The sequence below is a fragment of the Camelus dromedarius genome, chromosome 29 (assembly GCF_036321535.1).
Source record: "Camelus dromedarius isolate mCamDro1 chromosome 29, mCamDro1.pat, whole genome shotgun sequence".
In the NCBI taxonomy this organism is placed as follows: domain Eukaryota; kingdom Metazoa; phylum Chordata; class Mammalia; order Artiodactyla; family Camelidae; genus Camelus; species Camelus dromedarius.
In genome coordinates, this window is record NC_087464.1 from 23,730,015 (window position 1) to 23,752,687 (window position 22,673).

Here is a 22,673-nt window from a genome sequence, read left to right on the forward strand (position 1 = left end):
CCCCAGCTGTAGCACTCTGAGTTTTAACTAGTCCCTCATGTTCCTTCTCGTTTCAGCATCTAAACTTACCTGGGAGCTACGACGGCCATGGCGAGGCCCTCTTCTAGGTGAGGAAACAGGCTCAGGGACACAAAGCCCTCGCACCAAAGCACACAGCTGAGCTGGCGGGGCCTGGGCCCGAAACGGAGCCAGGGCCCACCCGCCTCCAGTTCCTGCTGAGTCTGCTCTGCTCTCACCAGCCGTTCTCTGGGTGTGACATGCTTTCTCTAGGTCACAACGTATACACCCCTGGGCTCATAACCCGAGGGGCCGGGACCAGAAGATGGTACCAGTAACAGGAGTTGTGGTGTTTGGAGCAGAAGAGGTTTCTCAGAAGGACACAGAAATCAAAAATCATGAAGGAAAGGACTGATAGATTTGATTACATCAAAATCCATACCAACTTCTATAATGGTCCAAAATTCACCACAACATGCAGAAAAGACAAACGGGAGGAAATATTTGCAGTATACAGAAAAGGACAGATATCCCTAATACACAAAGAGCACTAAAGCCGATGAACATTACCATAACACAAAAGGATGTGACTGGAGGATTCACAAATGAAAATATACTATGTAATATTAATATGTAATACGTAATTATGTACATTATGAGCATCCTTATAGGAGATACTCCCCAGCTACCAAAAATGTTTCCCAAAGCTATGAATCAAATAAAACAAATCTAGCTCCTCAGGGAGTCCATGCACACTCCTTGGATCCCCAAATCCAGCTAGGGTGGGCACGTGGGAAGGAGCTTTGGGGATCAGTTGACAGCTTAAGGCCCCCAAGTCTGGTCCCTGCTCACCCTGTGTGTGACAGAGTGTCTGGCATTCCAGGAGGCTTAAAGGGGGACGGTGGAGTCAGGAGGAGGAGCCAGCTGTGGGTAGACACACCAAAGTCAAAGGTAATCAAGTAGAAACCACACTGGGGCCCGGGTACCCTTAGCTGTTGGGTTTGTTTGACCTCAGAATGTAACCACAAAGAGGGTGTTCCCAAGGCAGCAAGTACCTGTACAACTTCGGTAAGTGCCACAGGAGGGCGTGAGCTCAGCCTTGTCAGTCGGCGGAAGGGGGGTCGTGCTGCTCTGTCACAGCTATGTATTAGGCACGTGCTACAGAACAGTGCTAGGCAGCATTCTGAGCACTGGGGATACAGCAGTGATCGAAACAGACAAAACCCCCTTCTCTCTGGGCATTGGAGCATCTGTGGCCTGAGGCAGAGGGATGGGCCAGGGCTGGGAGAGGGTGGAACAGCGGGGTGTGGGCACTGCCAGGGCGGCAGCCTGGGAATCTCCTGGCAGATCTTGGAGGAGGATGGTAGGCCATCGCGGTGGGCTCTCTGAGCCTCATGACCCCCAGCAACAAGAAGGCAAAAACTCCTTTCCAGTCTGGGTGGTGGTGCTATCCCCAGATCAAGCTTCATTTCTCTCTGGGTCACAGGGATATGGGCAGAAATCACCAGGTTGAGTTGATCACACCTGCGAGCATGCTGCATCTCAGACCCTACGTGGCCCAGGAGTGTAGGACACCTCACTAGGAAGAGCCACAGAGACCACCTTCTTCCCCATTTCACAGCTGTGAAAACTGAGGCCCAGAGAAAGGAAGCTTCTGTCATGATTCAGGAACAAACAAAACAAGGGACTTTGAAGGAGAGATGAGCTCACGCAAGTGCATGGCCCATGCCCCCAGGCCTCACCTTTTTCTTTTTCCGTCCCATCCTCTTGGAGGCAGGAATGTTTGGCCTTGTTTAACAATCTTGGGGGCCAGTACCTGGTACTATGGATGATCAGTCCTGCCCAAACAGCTGGCCTGGGTGCCTTGGAGTCCTTGGGGGTGACTGGCAGTATGGAGTGTCAATGTGGTCTCAGAGGTGCCAGACACTGGCTCTGGGACCTGGACAGGGGAAACTGGAGGGGCAGGGGGTGTGCAGGGGTCTGGAGCTTTCTCAGCAGGGAGACATTCTGTGAGAGGAGGTGCCTTGGGGTCTCTGGGCCATGGCCAGCTGGGCAGGAGTCAGCAGCTGGGCAATTGGCTCTTGGCGCCCCTGGAAGGTAAAGATAGGGGTAGCCGTCTCTCTGCCCAGACCTGGAAAAGCAGTGAGCTTTTCCACCCAGTTGGGTCACCTGGGAAACACTGTGTGACATCACAGGGCAGGACAGAAGCCACAGATACAGTGTCAGGTGCAGCATGGGGGGTCAGAAGCCCTTCCCCCATTCCTGGAGTTCTCCAGCATTCAGTCCTCATCCTTCCTGCTCTTGGTACCCCAAACTGGTGAAAAGATTCACCAGCTGCCCTCTGTGTTCAGCCACATGCTGACCACTGCAGGAAAGGAGGAGACCCAGAGGCTGCCTGCAAGGAAGTTGCAACTTGGTTGGTAAAACAGCTATTTCTATTAATGACTCTGCAAGCATCCTGCCTCTTTGGATGTCAGCAGTCTTTTGTTCGTTTAATAATAATAAACACAAAGTTCAGGAGAATGGTTTCCTCTTTGAGGGTGGGTAGGAAGATGGAAGAGAATGGGGAGTAGGTAGGTGTGTTATTGTAATGTTGTATCTTAGATTGGGTGGTCAGTTAATGGCTGTTCATTATATTATTGAAAATAATGTTGATAAATAACTAAAGAGGGCAACAATGTATGGGTCAACAATGGTCCCAGGGTATGGACCAAAGATTATGACTAATCCAGTTCTGAGCACCATAAGAAATTATTATAGAGATAGCAATTCTTTTTATTGAGCACTTATTACATGCCAGGCATGGTTCTAAGTGCTTTTATGTGTGGTGAGACGGCAGAATGGGGAGCGACTGGCCCCTGGCCTGGGGTGTGGTCTGCTTCATGGGGAGTTGAGGTCTAAACTGGCCTCAAAGGTTGGATAGGAATCCTGAGCTAGCAAAGGTAAGATGTGGGGTACTGGGCGGAGCTGAGAGGTGTCTGGAAGACCCTTGCAGTCTGCCTCATTCCTCTCCCAGCTGTTTTAGACCCCATTCTGAGGGTTCTCCCCAATTCCCTTGGTTCGGGGACCAAGAGGAGAGCCATCCTAGCAACAGGGGACAGGAGTCTATTGCTCTGCCGAGGCCTCCCCGTCCCGTGAGTCCAGAGAGAGAGGGGCAGGGACGACGTGCTTCTCCCCAGTTTCAAGACAGAAAAAGTGAGGACTCACTTGTGATTAGAACTGAAAGGACCAGCCAAGGTCACCCAGATGGTTGGAGGTGGAAGCCGTGAGTCTCAATGTCAGTTTTCTCCCCTCCCCGGCCTGGGCTAGCACTGTCACAATCCAGCACGCGTGGAGGAGGTCCCAGTGGATGGCTCCCAGTCTCCCTCGGGCACCACTCCTTCCACTCAGTCCCAAAGGCTTCAAGGCAAGTTGTGATGGGGGGAGGGGACCAGCACTACTCCAGTGCCCACAGGGGCCATTTGTGGCTCAGGTCAGGGACCTGCAGCAGGGCTGGGAGAGGACAGAAGGGCTCTTAGAGAGCAAACATTTGGGAGACACTGGCTCTCATGGCTATGCTCTTGCCACGACACCTTCTCAAATTCTGCACTCAAGCCACTTTTCCTGCCTCACTCTGGCCCCTGCCCTTCCCTGCAGCCGCTCCCAGTGCCCACGCAGCCTCCCGAGGGCTGCCCCTGGTCTCTGGGCTCTCACCTAGCTGCCCTACTAGCAGCTGAGCTTTCTGCTGCTGCAGCCCCCAGCCCGTTGGCCTTCCGGCCTGGGAAGAAGATAATGCAATTGGACGCTGGTTCCAGGCCGTCTGGCTCCAGAGCGCTAGTGAACCCTGAGCCCTGCACGCTCAGCAGCCCCCAGAAGGAGGGCCTTCCCACCGCCTCACTAGCTGGCTGCCCAGCCCCCTGGACCGAGGGCCCCTGGGACACGCACTCCTGGGCTACACTAACCCCCGCCCCAACAGCTTACTCCTCAGCAGCCTGGGAATGGGTGTGGCCTTCCGACTTAACAGCACCAAGAGCCGCCCCCAAGTCCCCAGCCCAGCTACTCTCCCTGCCTCCCAGCTGCTCTACCTGCCTCATTCTCCTTTCCCAGTAAGGGGAGCTCCGAGCCCCCAGCCAAGGGAAATGAGCCTACTCCCCGACTGTCCAGAGGACCTTCTGCCCCCCTGCCCAGGGGCCAGCCCCAAGCTTTGATGACTCAGGGAGATTCCACTGTGAGGGGAAGCAGGTAATGACTGATCTCACAGCTAATAGGTAACCTTACCCCGCCCGCTCCCCCCAGGAGAGAACACTTAGAGCTGCATCATTTGGTGGGGCCAGGGGTTAAACACAGCCATTAAGGGAGCCCACAACCGCTGAGCTGGATCTGAGGCTGACTCTTGGGGAAGGAGGGCTCTGATTCCTCCCCTGGCTTTGCGCTGGGCTTGATGGGCAGCAGGAAGAGTCTGGACAGACATGTGGTTCCTACCGGCCATACTTCACGCAGTGCCCTAGGCAGCCCTTTAGGCTTAACTATCCCTGCAGCAAGTCTCAGGGAAGTGAGTCTCCCAGAGCCCTCAAACTTGGCCTTCCTTCCTGCCTAGCCCTGTCTCACACCTCTTAGCCCCCAATACCCGCCCCCACCGTCTCCCTCACTCTCCCATCACCACTATCCACCACCCCATCACTTTCTCTCCATTTCCTTTGGGCAGCTGAGTTGGGCTTCTGGGAAAGGGAAGCAATGGATGAGGTGAGAAACTTAGTGTGGTGTTTGTAGCAAATGGCAGCTGATAGCTGTGTGATCTTGGTTCAAATACTAACCCTCTCTGAGCTTTTGGTTTCTCTCCTTATGCAGTGGGGAAATGAGGACTGACTGAGACAATGCAGGTAAAGCACTTAGCGCCGACATTCAGCTAAGTGTTCCAAAAATGCTTGCTCTCTTCTCTATGAAACAACCTTGCACTTGGCAGGAAGAACTGGGCCAGAGAAGTGAAAAATATCTGCAGGGTGCAGGCTGCATGTTCCTCCCCAGCACTTGAGCCTTCACCCCCGCCCCACATATTCCAGCCCCTCTCTCTTCTTCCCCAGACCCACTCTGGCCCTGGCTTCCAGGCCTACGTCCACAGCCACCTCTCCCCAGGCAGCCCCCACGCCAGAAATCTAGCCTCCCCTCCCACCTAAATCCAATTGATTCCTCAGGGTCCAGCCCTAGACAATTCATCCAGGAAACCTTCCCAACCCCCTTCACCTCCTGCTCTCAACAGTCGTCTGTCCACGGTAACACCTGCCTGTGTCTGTGCTGCTGAGTTCCTTCCCCATAGGAAATACGCTTAAGGTCAAGCTCCTGCCCCTCCCTGAGTTGTTGACAGTTGTCAACCGAGCCAGTTCCCTTAGAGGGTCTCTATGCTCCGAATGCCACTTTTCCTCAGCCCCAGCAGTGTATACAGCGGGTGCTCACTTGTTGGCCAAAGGATAACAGAGTCCACTAGGGCCCCCTCCTCTGATTCCAGTGGTGAATCCACAGTCTGTAGGTCAGGACCTTCGGGGACTGCTCTGACCTCACATTAGCTGAGGCTCAACCTGGAAGTTTCTGCAGAGAGCCCTGGGGGCCAGTGTGGCAGGGGGGACCAGCTCTGCCTCGCGCCTCATCTACAGCACCCACTGAGGCCCCTGGGGGCCAGTTCACACCCCACCCCTTAAGATGCTGGGCTCAGTTTGAGCATAAGTCACTGCAGCCAGAGCTCTGCTGGGGGCACCCAGAAGCCCCTCTCTCTGCGGTTCTGCCCCTCCAGCTGTCCTCCTTCCTGTCCCTCCCACAGCAAAGAAGCAGCCCAAGGACAGGGCCACCTGCTTCCTCTGAGAGTTAAAATTGGAAGAGCAGGTGAGCGTGGCTGGAGGTACAGCTAAGTCTCCTGTCACGCACGGGGCAGGGTGTATCCCATTTGCACCACAGATCCATACTCCCTCTTCTCCACCCTGTGCTGTGCCCCCGGGGGCTGACCCATGTGGCCACATCGATGGATCTGGTTGTCTTGGGTTTATGGGAGGGCCATCAGGGAGCTAGGAAGCTCCCTCCTGGCTGGTTCTCTGGGTTGGCTGGTCCCTCTCCCCAGGGCCACCCTGCGCGGCGGGCAGCACTCTCCACATAGCTGGTCATCATTCCTCCTCTTGCCTGTTCAGGCCTAAGGGGCAGAAGGCTCCTCTCACTAGACCCCCGGGGACTACACTGTCTCTCTTGTGTATTCTAAACATCACCTTCAACTTCGCATATAGTCCTTCTATTAAACTCTCCTCAAATGACCAAATTTGAATGCCTTCTTTTTCCTACCAGGCCCCTGACTGGTGCACCTCCGTGTGAGCCCCTCTTTGTGGGCCTGAGCGCTCATCGGATACCCCGGTGCTGCCGCCATCACCTGCACGGTGAGCTCTTACTATGTGTCAGGCGTGGTGCCTGGCGGCGTTTACCTCACTGTCGCATTTAATCCTCACATTCACACCCCCTAGGAGGTACTGTTGTTACTCCATTTTTAAGAAGAGGAAACAGATGCTCTGAGAAATGAAGGGACTTGTCCAAACTTTGAAGCAGCAGAGCTGGGGTTTGAATGCAGATCTGCCGGCTCCAAAGCCTGTGATCACGGACACCACAGCATACTGCTTTTTCCTTTATTCCCACGGAAAGAGGTCACATCTCTCTGTCCTTCACTCCTGAAACTGGGACAACATGAAAAAGTCAAGTTCAGAGATGAAAACACCTGGCCTTTTGAATGGGGCCAGAGAGTCGCTCTGTGACAGTGCTGCCCACAAAGTCAAGGGAGGGAGAGGTGGAGCACCCTGGAGGCTCGGCTGGGCGCAGCTGGGCCAGGCCTCCACAAGCCAGGGCAGAAGTTGGGGTGTCCAGAGGAGACCATTCTATCCAGCATAAATGGGTGGCAGGGTCCCCCCGTGCCCGGGGCTACGCCTGGGCTCACTAACGGGAGCTTGCTCTCAGTTCCAGCTACGGCCCTTGGAGGCAGCCTGTCTGCTGGCTGAGTGGGACCCTTCTGACCTTCCTCTAGGGCCTTACCGTGCAGAGATGACTTGGATCAGCTCAGTCACATGGCTGCTGTGCCTAACACACGTGCCTCCACATTTTGTCACAGCATACTTGATAGTCCCAACCCTGTTACTGCTTGTTCTTGTCCACCAGGACTGATCAGCCTGGCCCAGCACCACCGCCACCACACCAGGCAGCAAAAAACACGACCAAGCGGCCTGGAACCTGCCAGTCCCGGCTTTTTACCCCTGGCTCCTCCAGGCCCTGCAGTGAGCATGTGGGCAGGTCCTTTGACCCCCCTGGGCCTCAATTTCTCATCTGCAAAGCAGTGAGGATAATCTGACCTTGCAGGGGTGCAGTGAGGATCAGGTGGGAGAACGGACACCTGGCGCTTGGCAGGCGGCTAGAAACGAGCTCCCCCCACGTTTACACCAGTCGTTGCCAGTCTGGAGCCCTGCGGCCCCGGCTCTGCAGCGGGAGACTTGGGGTGGTTGCTACGGTGTGCTGTTCTCCTTGCTGGCTGACATCGCGCCCCTGAGCTCAGCAGGCACGTTTATTGATGGCTGCACCGAAGGAGTCCTCTCAGTGTCTGGTAACCAGAGCTCTCATTCGGGGCAGCCCAGGTCTCAACGTCATGCCATGAATCACTTTGCCAAAGATGCAACGTGGCTTTTGGGCATTTTTCTTTTGAAAAATCAATAACTCGTTAACAAGGGATTGAATAAAGGGGGAAGCAGTAAAGGCCACCTGCCATTGCATTCATCAGGAAGGGGCGGAAGAAGGACCCCGCCAAGGTGGAGTTGGGGTCCACTCAGGGCAGAGAGGCCTGGGGGGGCAGCAGGCCCAATCTAGGTTCCTTCACCCCGGGTCTCCCAACCCACAAGTCCGACCAAGTCCCTCTTCTGCCTCGATAACCCCTTCAGCAGAGCCCACTACTCTCAGGAGGCCCCTGCAGCGTCATGGTCGGCTTGCCCCAGCCCCTCTCGTCTCACGGCAGCCTCACACACTCTCCAGCCACACTACACACCTGCGGTTCCCTGAATGGGCTCTGGCCCCTCCAGCCTTCTGGCCTTCACACAAGCTGTTCCACCTGCCTAGACTGTCCTTCCCCCTCTACCAGACTGAATAACTCACAGTGTTTCTTCAAGACACAAACAGAACAACCTCTAGCAAATCTTCCCTGAAATCTTCTCCCATGGTCCCCACCCCCACCCAGGGGCATCACATCCACAGCCCCTGGGCTGCCCCCTGCCCTGGCTCATGACCCACTATTGACTCTTCTGGGAGAGAGTGTCTCTCCTCTGAGGGCAGGTGCTGTGCCTGGCGATGATGCCCCATGCCCAGGCCCAGGCTGCTGCCTAGTACAGAGCTGGTGCCAGGTGGGTGCTTACTGAATGAGTGAGGGATGGTGTAGGCATCAGATGCTTTCGTCCTCCCTGCTAGTTCCCCAGATGCATCCCCAGCTTCAGCAGGGCACAGTGAGGTCTGCTCCCCAAATAGCACTCCCTCTTCCAGAGTCCAGGCCCTCTACTGGGCATGAATATTTGGTGTGTGATCCTCATAAGAAGAGCTAACAATTAACAAGCACTTGTTATGTGCCAGGTACTATTCCATGCATTTTACATATGTTAATTCATCCTCACAACTGGGTATGAATGAGGCAGGTACTACTGTAGCCCCCATTTTGCAGATGAGAAAACAGAGGCAGAACCAAGAGCCGAGAGTTAAGCTCAGACCCAGGCCATCTGGCTGCAGAACCTGCGTTTGTCATCACAGCCCTCCCCCTTACTGAGGTGCCGTGGGGAGTGGGGGTGGAGGAGACAGCAGGGAGCACCCCAGCCCCAGGACAGGACGTGGGCCCACTCAGTCCACAGCTAGGATGAGCCAGCAGGTCCAAGGAGCTCCAGTTACAAGAAACTGCTTATTCAGGCCTCATCCGCTGGGGTCCCTCGATTCCCTCCCTCTCAGATACCCTGCTCAGCGCCGGCCCCTCACCGCCCACTGTCTCTACCGGAGAGCAGAGCCTCTGGCCCTAATCTCATTTGCGGCCATGAAATCGCATTTGCAGTGTATTAATGCGGCACGGAGCTGGCTGGGCCCTGCCTATCTCCTGCAGGAGAGGAGCCTGGAAAGCAATCTTGTGGGGAGTCGCCCCCCGGAACACCCGCCGACAAAAAGCAATTACGCTTTAAGAGGAAGATTAAAATAATATCTCCTGCCCCCAGTGCCCACCCAAGAGCCTCAGCTTCACTCGGGCCCCACCGCCTCCCGACAGCTATTCAAGCACAGGCTTCCTGCTGGGGTGCAGGGCGGGGCAGACGCAGCTCTCCCTCCCACGTGTGCCCCCGAGGCCTGGCCCCTCACCTGCCCCCACACTCACCAACCGTTACCTCCCAGACTTCCCCAAAGGAACCATGCCCTCTCAAGCCTCTGCACCTTTGCCTGGACTGTTGCCTTCGCCTCGAGTGCAGCCCCCCAACCCCTGTCTGTCTGGCAAGCTGCCAGTCACCCAGCTTAATAATCACAGGTTACATTTTCTGAGCATTTAGTATATTCTTTAAATGTATTACATATTCAATCCAACAATTCTGTCGGGGGACTCCTGTCATTAGCCCCATTTTATAAAGAAAGGAGGACACAGAGAAGCTAAGCCCCATAGCTGGAAGGTGGCAGCGCAGGGATTTAAAGGAGAACTTACCCCCTTTCACCCAGGGGGGGTCCAGCTGCTTCCCCTCCCACATCCATGACTGCGGTGGTCTCACTGCGGTGTCTTGTCTCCCTGAGAGCTCTGAGAGGCCAGGCCTGGAGAAGAATCAGGGGGTAACAAATACTTCTTGTATAGAAGAATCAGAAAAATCGATATACCTCCTCGTAGGGAGAGTAGGGGTGCATATGTGCGTCCCACTCCCGCCTCTGAGGCTGAATCCTTCCAGTGGTGCCTTCCAGTCTATCTGTACACTGGAAATATTTGGAATTCCCTCTCCTCCAGGAAGGGCTCCTGGACTACACTCAGGGTAGCATATTATGTAATCCTCACAATCATGCTGCACAGTAGGCATCATTATCCCCATAATACAGAGGAGAAACAGAGGGTCAGAGAAGTAAAGTGACTGGACTAGGAACACTCAGTACAAGGCAGGGCAGGGGTCTGAATTCACGCCTGAGTCTAAATCCGATGTCTAAATCCTTTTTGGCTGTAACTCACTCTCATGCCTCAGGAAGGGTGGGTGAGGGCTTAATTCTGTGCTGGGGTTATTTAACACTTTTTTCTAAACGTCATCAGCCAACTCCAGTAGGCCAGGGGGTCTGCCTAGGGATTCTGAGCCATTGACAGCCCCAGCCCCATTCCTAGTCCTTCTCCCAAACCACCCAGCACAATGAGCACTCACTGTTGGGGCCAGCTTAGCACAGAGTAATCTGTCTTGGCTGGATTTGATGTGATTTGGGGCCACCACGGAGAAATCTGTTCCCCCAAATGCCTGCCCATGATCCTCTCACATTGCCTCAAAAACCCACTGCAGTATGACTCTCCCTGAAGTCATTCCCACCTCTGTGCTGATTACTGCATCAGAAAAAAAAAAAACCCAAAATACATAGACAAGACCCAGATTCCTTGCTACTGACTCAATGGGAAACCTTGGGCAAGCTGTTTACTTCCCAAGGGCTCAGTTTCTTGCTCCAGAAAATGGACATCATTAAGGCTGCACTGCCCACTTCCCAAGATCCATGCAATGCTGCAGTGGGCTCTGTAGCTTTCCCCCCTTGCCAGCCTGGCTCTGAGAAGCCTGGGCAATCAGGGGATAGCAGAGGGCTCAGAACCTCGGAGCTGGCACCGACCCTCCATTCCCTTGGCATCGCTGCAACTCCCATCCCACAAACATCCCTCTCCACTTCATCCTTTCTTTCTGCCTGCTGTTTCTTCACACACCTCCACATTCTGGATCCCACACCTTTGCTCACCCTGTCCTCTACACTTTAACGTGGCTCTCTTCAATCCCTTCTGGAATCCTACCCCGTCTTTGAGGCAGGGATAAGATGTCCCTCTGACATCTATGAGGTGGGTTTAATGAGCCAAGCAATTTCCCACCCTCTTCTTCACCTGAGCCTCACAACCTCCCTGCCAGTGGGCACTGCTCTACCCATTGCACAGATGAGGAACTTGAGGCCCAGGGAGGTAAGTGATTTGCTCCAAGTCCTACAGCTCTTACGAACTGCAAAATGGGGTCCTAAAACAAGGTTTTTTGATTGCTGGTCAGAACCAGTTTTCCTACAGCAGACTGAGTCCCTGATGACCACCCAACTCACGCTCATCACTTCCTCCCCAAGCCCCAGAAGTCCTCACAGTCCAGCTTGGAAAAGTCATTGTCTTCCAACTCCTCCTGTTTCCTCTCCCCACCTAGCGCGGCAGCTCCCCAAGGGCTGGGAGATACAGTGCATGGATGGATGGATGGACAGATGACTACTGTGGGCCAAAGGAGGTTGGATCATTAGACCCAAGGGCAAGCTGTCAGATCCAGATGGAGAAAGGGTATCCCCGACTCATCTTCCAACCATCCTGGAAAAAGGCTGGTCCCTGCTGGCTTCTGCTGCTCCTGAGCCCAGGGACTCTGCAGAACCAGCCCAGGACCCAGACTGGAGTGTCTCAGCTGACTCTTGATGAGCCAAACACTCACCAGGGCCAGGGCAGGCCGACTGGGCGCTATCAGCTTTCTTTCCATGCTGCCCTCCCCCATCCACTGTGTTATTAAAGATTGCTTTCGTATGGGGTTTTAATTTCACCTCCTATATCACACGTCATGTCCCAAAGCCTCTTTCTCCTCTGGTAGAGGCTGCACTTGTGGGGTTTGTACAGCGATAAAGCCAGGAGGGTCCCAAGGAGGTGTGGGTCTGTGTGTGGGAGGCTGTGTGCCCCATGTGTGTCCATCAGTGAGTTGATGTGAATCTGTCCTTGTGGAGGTGCGGGGGGTCTCTGCGTGTCCAGGATGTGGTGGGTTTGTGTATATCCAACATGTGTGTCTGCATTGTGTGTCCAGAGTGTCTGCTGGGGGCACATCCACTTTCCAAGGGTGTGAGCGAGGGAGAAAAGAGGAAGACGGCCCTCGAAGCACGGTAAGCAGGCCCCCCCGCCCACCCTCCCTCCTCCTCTCACGTGAAGGTAATTTCTGCTGATGCGGTGACTTCGGTTGCCTCCCCTGGAGCGCCTCCGCTGCTGGGCCTGGGCCGGCTGGGAGGACATCAGAGCCGGGCACCCCTCCCATCTCCACACACACGTCACACACGCACACCCGCGCCCTCTAGGAGGTGAGAGTCAGTGGCAGCTCCTGGCTGGGGTGGGGGAGGGCGGCGACGGGGGAGGGGCCGCAGGGCCACCTGGTGAGCCCAGACACAGCGGTCTGCTAACGGCGCTTCTTCCCAGACCAGCACCCAGGCTGAGCTGGCCTTCTCCACTCTACAGCCTGGTACCCGGGTCCCAGGGACGGTGGGGTTCACAGGTTCCCAACACCCTTCTCGTGGGAAGCCAGCTAGGCAAGAAGGAGCTACCCTGTTTTCTAGGCGTAGAAACTGAGGCCCAGACCCAGCTGCTTTGCCCAATACAGACATCCCAAGTCATTACTTAGAAGAGGAAGCATTTATTAAACCCTTCCTGCAGGGCAGGGTTAACGGTATACCAGCTCATTTAATTTTCCCAGCAGTAGAGTGCACAGGAATTGGCCTCTCCCATTTTACAGATGTGAAAATGGAGACTGAGGGAAATTATGTAACCTGCACAAGGTCACACAGCTATTAAATAAATGCCAGAGACTGATCTGAACCCAGAACCACCTGACCCCAGTGCACCTGTCTCTCACTGCTCATTGGCTGATCCCCCAAACCTCTCCTGAACCCTACCCCACTGAGCTCCAGGCACCGACTCCAAAGGCGTATATACAGACTTGGAAATCAGGCAGGGTGGGGTGAAGATACTGGCTTGGGCAAGGGCATAAATATGGGACCTCCCCCAACTTACATGTTTTCAGGTCTTATCAACTATCTCTGGGAACTCTGAGGCTTTTCAGAGGTTCCTATGGGCAGAAAGTCTTTCAGTGCCACCCAGGAGGAAGAGGGGACAGCAGGTGGCCTGCAGGGTCATTGTGGTACAAATGGTAGTCGAAAGCCTTTCTCTTCCTGAGAGGGGCTGGCCTTGTCCCTTATCCCAGCCCTCCCTGGGGGCCAGCCCAGCCAGCCCCACCTCTCCTGCCAGCCTCAGCCTTCCCTCACAGCGGCAGGTCTGCACCCCTCCCTGTGTGGTTGACAGCACTCTCTGGGAACGCCTTGACAGCGCCTTTGTTCCCCAGAAATAAAAGAAAATCGAGCTACAAAGGGAAACCTCAGGTAGCTTTTAATGGAGCTCAGCTGCCTGGGGCAGAGTGTGTTTAAGCTGGAGGCAGTTGTCACAGGAGCAGAACGGGGAGCCACCCGCAGTCCCCTCCTGTCCCCCTCACCCCCGAGATCCAGTTTACACAAGGAAAAGCTTCTTCCAAATAGCAGCAAAGAAGAAAATCAATGAGAATTGATAGAGAAATGTAAAGCAGCCGTGTGTGTGTGTGTGTGTGTGTGTGTGTGTGTGTGTGTGTGTGTGTGTGTGTGTGTGTGTGTGTGTGTGTGTGTGTGTGTGTGTTCGGCACAGCAGAAGTATGCTGCCTGGACCCAGGCTGACCTGCTCGGGAGCCCCAGACCAGGGAAGCGTGGGGTGGGGGGGCGGGGGGGCAGCTGGGAGTCACTCCCCAGGCTGGCACGTGCCTGCTGTAGAGGGATTCTGGTGACTGGGGGAGGGGCGGCAGCCAAGTCTCAAGTTAAGAGAGAGATTAATACATTCAATCTGCTCGGGGTAATTGAGGGAACAATTGGAGTGTTTTTCTAAAGCCCATAAAACTGCCTCATTTGCAAGGAGGAGCTGACCTACTCGCATCCTCTGTACGTGATGGAACACAGGAATGGAGGAGGAAGGGCGACACTGGGGTCGCCCTACAGAGGGACTGGGGCATTAGCTTGGAAGGGGGCTAGCGGTCTCGACCTAACCCGTTCTCACCTTTCCCACCTTGTTAGTGGCATTCTAAGCACTGCACTCCAGCACCTCTGTTCCCCCACCAGGGAAATGGGCTATGGACACCCTCTTCCACCAGGAGATCGGATACAGGAGGGAAGCCACCACCGACCCTGAAAATCTGGCACTGAGGTGGAGGGGTGAGCAAAGAAGTGCCTGGCTCCCCCTGCCCGGCCAGCTTCTCGCTCCCACCCCAGACGAACCCGGGCAGTACTGTTAAAACCGTTAACAAAATCCGCAGTGTGGGCCTTTTCTCTTCTTGAACCAATCCCATCTCCAGGGCACTAGAAATAGGGCAATGACAAGCAAAAAAAGGGCAGAATGAATTGAAAAGTGGGGCAGAAAGGGAAAGAAAGGGAGGACCTGGAGTGCACTGGCCGGAAGGCAGAAAGCTGCCTGGGGCTGGAAGAGTGCTGGCCTGGAGCTCCAGCCAGAACTGGGACCCAAGGAGGATGGAGAGAATCGGAGAGGGGCGTGGGGGAGGAGAGGATGTAAGGGGGAAGGAGGGAGAGGGGCTGGGGGAGGGGAGGGGAGGGAACAAAGGGAGACGGATGCAGAGCCGAGTTTCGGGACAGCGGGACTCTGGGCAAGCCTGTGACTGTTCCCCTCCAGTTCTCCTTAATGAAGGCCTCCCCAGCCTGTTGGTGCCAAAGCCACAATCAGAATCCACAGGCTTAGAGCCAGGTGCTCAGCGTTTGGTGATTGCTTTATTAGCTTTTTCTCTTTTTTTGCCTCCAGGGCAAAAAAAAAATGTTTTAAATGGAAAGAAAAGAAAACACCCTTGAAAGCGTCATTTAAAAGGCTCCACAGGAACAGAATCGTTTCCATGAAACAAAACTGCGATTGTTTGCAAGAGGTAAATGTCGGGGAAGGAGGGAGTTGGGGGTGGAGGAGGCAGCCCCCCCCCACTGCTCCCATTCCTGCTCCCGCCCTGCTCCCAATCCCGTGTGGAAGGAAGCTCCGGGGTCTACAGTGAAGCAGCCCCCAGGATGGCTGGCAGAGCTACAAGCAAGGAATTTTTCAGCTGATGTTTCCTGAAATGTCATCACTGGGAATTTCCAGCCCATGGTTTCCCTCTTAAATTCCAGCTCTGCCCTGCAGGGGAGGTTGCCCTTATACCTTCAGGATCTCTTAGAGAGGTGAGTGAGGTATAAGGAGGGGTTGTGGCCCCTGAGGGCCCGGCTCCAAGCCCGAGGCTTTTGTGGCCTCCCCCTGCCCTGCAGTTCTCCAGGAGGTCTCCTTTGCCTTTAAAAAGAGTTGAGCTGGGAGTCATTCCCACAGCCTGAACAGCCAGATTTGGCCTGCACCCTGCTGCTTCCTGCATCCTGGGGACCTACTGCCGGGCACTGGACAGGCCACCCTCGTTCTGCTCAGATAAACTCCCTCTCACTCTGGGGAAGGAGGGCATTGTGGGTGCTGGGGTGGTGCAGCCACGTGGTCTCAAACCTGCAGTGTCAAGGGACAGGATGAGTCTGGTGGAGTTCTGCCCGGAAAGGAAGCTGCCAGAGCACCTTGTGCAGCTGGCAGGAAACCTGGAGCTGGTTCCCTCCCACTCACGGTAAACTTCCCTCTGCAGCCACTGCCTGCACCCCACTTCCCCCCACCACCACACACAAGCAGAGGCGGGGGAAGGGAAGATGTCAGTTCAGGGGAATTGATTGTCCCACTAGAGTCTCCAGGATTTCTGGAATGCTGTGACCAGCACTGTGGGTCAGGCCGAGAAGCAAAGTGATTCAGATTCAAAATCAGTCACTAAAGCTTCCACTGAGCCCTGCCTCCTGCTCCCTACTCATTCTCTTTCTCTTTTTTTTTTTTTGTTTTATATAGATATATATTGTTTATTGAAGTACAGTCAGTTTACAATGTTGTGTCAATTTCTGGTGTGCAGTGTATTGCTTCAGTCATACATGAACACAGATATATTCATTTTCACATTCTTTTTCACCGTAAGTTACTACAAGATATTGAATATAATTCCCTGTGCTGTACAGTATGAACTTGTTCATTTATCTTATATATAGTAGTTAGTATCTGCAGATCTGGAACTCCTGATTTATCCCTTCCTACTCATTCCTGATTGCTACATTCCTAATCCTCCTGCCTTCTGCCCCCTGTTCCACCCTTACCCCACCTCCCCGTCCCTCAGCCCATGACCATCATCAGTTCTGGCTTAAAAAACAGACACACAAGTTGGAGAACAACCTGTGAGCTTACAATAAAGTTCTAAATTGAATAGATTCAATGGTGAAATGCTTGACGCTGACAGGACTGAGGATGGTTTGGAAGGGACAAAAACAATGCAGGGAAGGCTTCCAGGAGGAGGTGGCCCTGAGTCAATCTATCCATTAGCATCTGGAACCCAGAAATCCATTCCTGACCTTGAACTGAATATTGCTGAAGTTGGGCTGCACTTAAAAATGCAACTCCTTCCTCTCCTCTCCATCTCTCCTGCTCACCGCCTTTTCTCCTCACCGCCTTCCCCCTCACCGCCTTCCCCCTCCAAAATTGCTTTCTCCTATTCAGTTGAGAATCAAAGAAACCTGGGTTAAGTCCTTCCCTCCTGGGCTTCATTTTCTCTATCTGCAAGGAGGGAAGGGAGGATGGTTTCCGGGGTCCCTGTGATTCTAGGCCACATCAGCTTCCCTACCCAGGGAGCTGGCCACAGGCCCAGAGGGCAGCCTGCGGGCAGCCCCACCCCTTGCTGAGAGCCCTGTCATGGTGCCATCCTTCCCACTGTGGCTTTGAGCCTCCAAAGACATCAGAAAAGAGCCCCCCCCCCCTTCCTCAGGCTGAACTGCTAGATGACTTTGCCTGAGCTGAAAGAAACGGCCCCTCTATTCTCTGAAGGACCCCTCTCCGTTGTCTGTTCCCCTACTGGCTTCCTGGCCCTGTTGTCAGGGTTGTGATGGCTGACCCCCACCCCCACCCCCTGCCCCAGGAGGGAAGCAATTTTCCTCTCCCTTGAAAGCCATTTTCTTGTCTTGGTAGAACAGACATCTGACACTTTAAGAGGGAGAATGGCAGGGAGATGATGGCATTAAATGACAGAAATTAGAGCTGCTGCGGATGGCTCAGCCACCTCCAAGCCCCCCTTCCCTGCAGCAGTCCCACCTCCCTCACAGGCACTCAGAGCTGCAGCCTGCAGAGAACTGTCCACGTGGCCCCCTGGCTCAGGTGGCCAGGGCATGCTGGGACCTAGACAGCCAGGGATCCCTTCTCCCTGAGCTTCTTGTGTATCTATTCCTGTAACAAACTGTAGAACAAGGAGCCAGGCCCTGAAATCAGGGAGCCTGCAGCCTGAGGGGACAGCATGTCATTGAGGAACCCAGGTAGCATCCATCTTACTCACAAGCTCACCACTATATCCTCAGCACCCAGCACAGAGCTGAGCATACAGTAGGTGGTCAAAAGTATCTGTTGGTTAATGACTAATGAATGAATAAACATAGGCCAAAGTGGTCCATGTGACAGACTGAGACTTAGGCAAGAGAAGTTGGCCTCTGGGTCCCTGGCATATTCTGACAGATCACTCTGTTTAAACCACAGGTCTAATTGTGTCTTTATCCTGCATAAACCCCTGTGGTGGTTTCCCCCATTGTCTCCTGAATTGAATATCCACCTAGTTCTTTTGTCTCCGTTTCCCTAATTCCTTCCACTTTCTCCCATCCTTCGTCCCTCTCCCAGCTGGACTCAGCCCACCACCCTGGGCTCCACTTCAGCCCAGACCAATGTTCTGTGGGATGGAGGCACTGCAGGAGAGCCAGGAGCCTCTGGATGTAAACTTTTGGTTTCAACCTCCATTCATTTTGCTGCCAGCCAAACCCTTTCCATCTCCTCAGCCAGCTTATTCTGGTCTCTTCCTCCTGGAATTCTCAGGAATCCTCCTGGAATTCTGGGCTCCTCATAGACCAGAATTGCTGTTCTTAAATCTTACCCACCTAGCATGGGGTCTGACACAGCCAACACTTTACAAATGTTTGATGGATGAACAAATTAATGAATGAATGAAAGATTCATCTTAAATGACATCTCTTCTGAAAAGCCTTTCCTAGGCTCCCAAATCAGACCCACATACTTCCTCACCAGAGCTTTCCTTCCAACACATGACTTACTGGACTGTATGATGCCTACACTGTTCAAGCCAGGTGGCACCTTGAGCCCAGGGTTTGACTTAGCTTTGAATTCTATGCACTAGTGTGCACTAAGGTCCCCAGGAACTGTCGTTGGCATTAAATGTGATCAAGTATCCTTGGGGATGACCCTCAGTTTCTCCATCTGTGAAATGGGCTGCTTGCTCTCCTAGCTTCTACCTATGCTGGTTGTGAGGCCCACCAGACATACAGCCTGGCTGCAGAACACTACCACTTTGGGGAGCCCTCCTGTTGCGGAAAAATGTGTTACAGCTCAGTTGTGACAGCAACCTGGATCCGGGTGAGAGACCAAGCAGCACTTGGAGAGTTGGAGAACGCAGATTTACTACACGAGCAGGCCCATAGAAGTTAACACTCCAAGCTCTGGACCCTGCCTGTAGGTTTACACAGGCCTTTATAGGCTGCCAGTTTTACACTGCAACATCATATGCAAGTAAGATGTTGACCAACCAGGAACAAGATTTGTAGAACTAGACCAATCAGGAGTGAGAGAAATAATCAATCAGGAGTGAGGGGAATGGACCAATCAGGAGTGAGAGAAATAACCAATCAGGAGTGATGGAAGTGGACCAATCAGAAGTGAGAGTAATAACCAATCAGGAGTGAGCGAAGTGGACCAATCAGAAGTGAGAGTAATAACCAATCAGGAGTGGAGGAAATAACCAATCAGAAGTGAGCTCAGCAAACCAATAGAATTTTAGGGCTAAGTAAGCCGTGTCAGAGGCAAAAAGTGAGATAGAGGCTCTGGGCCAGGGAACTGGATGGTGCCTGCATGGGAGTAGTGGCCCTGCTTGTGGGCCCTGCCGGTTTTTTATGGGGCTTCCCGCCTCACTCCTACAGCTTAGACAAGGACTAGACCTGCTCACCTGGGCCTGAGGCTGCCAGCGTCCCGGTTCAGGGCTAAGTCCCTCCTGGCTGTGTTGAGAGCTAGATGCACTTGAGGGTGGGCATGCAGAGCCTTCTATTTCCTGGTTACACCAGGCCTCTCTTGAAACCTGGGGAGAATGTGTGAGAGTGAGTTTGAGGACTGAAGGGTCTCCGGGGACACTTAACCACTGGGCAGAGAAACCCCGGCCAGTGATGTCCTTACTTTGTGTGGCCTTTGCTCCATTTTCTGCCGCCCCCTTCAAACTGGGGCTCCCTGTCTCCACCCTCAGACTGCTTGTTCTCCAGAACTGAATGAGTCAACCTTGGGAAGTTCTGCTGCTCTGCTCAGTGAAGGACTGTGGGGACAGCCAGGCTTATTAGAGACACAAGGTCTTCTAACTGGGCAAGCAGTGATGCCAGAGCCCGACGGGGTCCCGGGAACACCCACCAGCAGCCTGGGCGTCTGTGGCTCTGGGCGCGGTGACATTGGTTCTGGCCGGCTGGTGCCGGGAGGGCAGTTGGAGGCAGGAGGCTGAGGGGCCCGGTGCACGTGGAAGGCCACCCTGTAGGCCAGGCCCCCGCACTGGCGGGCCGTGGGGTCTGCTCTGGCCCGGAGCAGAGCCAGGCTGCCGCAGCAGCGATACCGCTCCCCGCGCTCCCGCGCGCAGAAGTTCACGCGGGGTCGGTCCAGGCGCGGGTAGACGGGGAAGATGGCCTAGCCGGCCCGCTGCACCACCCTCCCCGAGGCCCCGCCCAGCCTCAGCGCCTCCACGCGCAGTCGCGTCGTGCTGTCCATCATTCTTGCAGAACCCTGGGTGGGGAATATGGGTCTCAGAGACCGTCTCTGGGGTCTCTCTCTGCCTTCCCCAGGGCGTGAGGAGGACAGGCAGAGCCCTTGGGAAACACGGGCTGCCTGGCCTTTGAGTTGAAGCCAGGCTTGGCTAAGATTTCCCTGTGAATGACCCTCCTCTCAGACTCACCCATGGCCCCCTCCCTGTACTGGTGTGGAGAGGCCAGGGCTCTTAGCTTGCGAGATGGTCCTGGGTCCTACCACCCAGAGGGAAGAGTTCAACCCGACTCCGATCTCTGACCACCTGAAGGCCTGGGACTTAGTTTCACCACTCCTTCAAATACTTTCTCCTCCAGGAAGCCTGCCTGGATGGTCTCACAGTCTAGGCATGGATCTTCTGCTCCTTCCAGATCACTTAACTATTCTCTATTTGGGATTTCTGCTGCTCTACCTGATTGCTGGAATCTTCCTGAAGGCAGAGCCCAAGTCTCAACTTCTCTACCTCACATACCCACAGTCCAGTGCCTTTAAGGCCAATCAATGTGATGCCCAGTGGGACTGGCCCCAAACCTGCTGTGTTCTCAGCTTTTAGAAATTCACAAAGCCATTCCTCACCTGTCCTTTCACTTCCTCCTCACCCCACCCTACTGACCAGCATCAGCATCCCCATGTCACACTGAAGGAGGCAGGGGCTCACAGAGGGTCAGCATGGGCAGAGTCACACAGGCAGAGCTTTGGGATTCAGTCTAGAGCTTTGCCCCTACCCCTCCCAGTTCCCCAGAAGCTCCCTGGATTCCCTATCTCTCCCCAGCCCCTCTAACTTCGTACCTTTGGGCAGAGTAAAGACAAACTTGTTCCTGGTAAGGGTGAGGCTCTGGCCAGGGTCCTGCTGCTCAACGACATCAGTGACAGCAGAGCAGGCAGGGAGGAGGTCCCCATCATCCACCTGCAGCTGCACCCCGGCTCCAGAGCCAGCCTGCGTGGGGGGGGGGGGAGTTTCTCAGCTGACAGCCGCAGGGCGTATCTGCCCTCCTCATTAAATCCCACACTCAAGACCTCGAACTCCAAATCCAGTGTCTTCTCCTCGACCTTCAGCCTCTGGCTCAGCAGGGATGCAGGGGCCCAGGGTTCAGGACCCCTGAAGGTCCTGGCCACGTCAGGGACTGGCCCAAGGCTGAGTACTGCTCTCCCCACCCACCCACAGTCCCTGTCTGGCCCAGTCTGAAAGCCTACACGCTGGGCGCTGAGGGCCGCACCCCACCTTTCTCTGTTTGTTTGAGGAGAACCCAGGTAACAAGCCAGGAGGCTGGGCGTGTCCCAGGGAACAAAGGCAGCAATAGATTCCTCCCTTTTAGCTTTTGTTCATTCAACAAATATTTATTGAGTGTCTACTGTGTGCCAGGCACTATTTTAGGCATCTCGAATATAGCAGTGAACAAAACAAAGATTCCTGCCTTCCTGAAGCCTATCTTCTAGTGGGGGAGGGAGGTGGGGACAGAGAAATATAGACACGCTAAATATAGAAAAAGAGTAAACTAATGTCTGCTAGAAGATGGTAAATTCTGTGGAAAACTTAGAGCAGGGTCAGGGCTGAGAAGTACTGGTGTGGAAAGCACAAAGGCCTGGGGCAGTTGGGACTTCCCATTTCCAGGAAAGCCGGTCTCCACACGCCTGTTTATTCCCAGGAGTTCTTGAGTTGGGTTGGGGGAAGGTCTCAAGGACAGGACAGAATCTGTTCCCTGGGAGCATGCCCTTAGCACCTGCTTCTGGAACCTTCTTAATCAAAACCCACATTATGGGGCACAGCTTTACTTTACAGAGAGCCCAGATCTTCTCACACCAAAGAACTGTCGAACTGGGATCTCTAATTCGAAAAGACATATGTATCCCAATGTTCATAGCAGCACTATGTACGATAGCCAAGACGTGGAAGCGACCTAAATGTCCATCGACAGATGTCTGGATAAAGAAGCTGTGGTATATGTATACAATGGAATACTGCTCAGTCATAAAAAGAATAAAATAATGCCATTTGCAGCAACATGGATGGACATAGAGATTGTCATTCTAAGTGAAGCAAGCCAGAAAGAGAAAGTGAAGTACCGTATGGTATCACTCATATGTGGAATCTGAAAAAAAAGAAAAAAAAAAAAAAAGACACTGAACTAATCTACAAAACAGAAACAGACTCGCAGACCTAGTAAACAATCTCATGGTTACTGAGGAAAGGAGGTGGGAAGGGATAAATTTGGGAGTTTGAGATTTGCAAATATTAACCACTATATATAAAAATAGGTTAAAAAAAACAAGTTTCTTCTGTATAGTACAGGGAACTATATTCAATATCTTATATTAACCTTTAATGAAAAAGAATATGAAAATGAGTATATATATGTACCTGCATGACTAGAACATTGTGCTATGCACCAGAAATTGACACATTGTAACTGACTGTACTTCAATTAAATATTTAAAGTGTAAAAAAATAAAGAAAGAAAGAATGCTAGAACCCATCCTTCTTGATCCTGGGGTCTTGCTGATACCCAATGAGAGAGGAGAAATTCTGGACACTCTTCAGTAAGAACCATCACCACCATCATCATCATCATTTATGATATTCTTCATTGAGCAGCTACTGGGTACCAGGCACTCTGTATGGCTCTGTGAGGTAGGTATAATAATCCTCATTTTACAGATGAAGACTCTTGAGACTGAGAGAAACTCAGATAACATGCTAGTAAGAAGCAGAGCTGAGATCTGAACCTAGAAATTCTAAATA

The 22,673-nt window shown here is 53.5% G+C and overlaps 1 protein-coding gene across 1 annotated transcript in view; it reads right to left on the reverse strand.

Annotated features, from left to right (window-relative positions):
• Window positions 1-22,298, reverse strand: part of CCDC33 (coiled-coil domain containing 33) — a 108,839-nt gene extending 86,541 nt beyond the window's left edge. Inside the window, 5 exon segments of the mRNA XM_064480482.1 lie at window positions 19,582-19,883; window positions 19,885-19,915; window positions 20,723-20,879; window positions 20,882-21,115; window positions 22,293-22,298. Coding sequence (XP_064336552.1) covers window positions 19,582-19,883; window positions 19,885-19,915; window positions 20,723-20,879; window positions 20,882-21,115; window positions 22,293-22,298 — 730 coding nt within the window.
• Window positions 22,299-22,673: the final 375 nt, after the last annotated feature.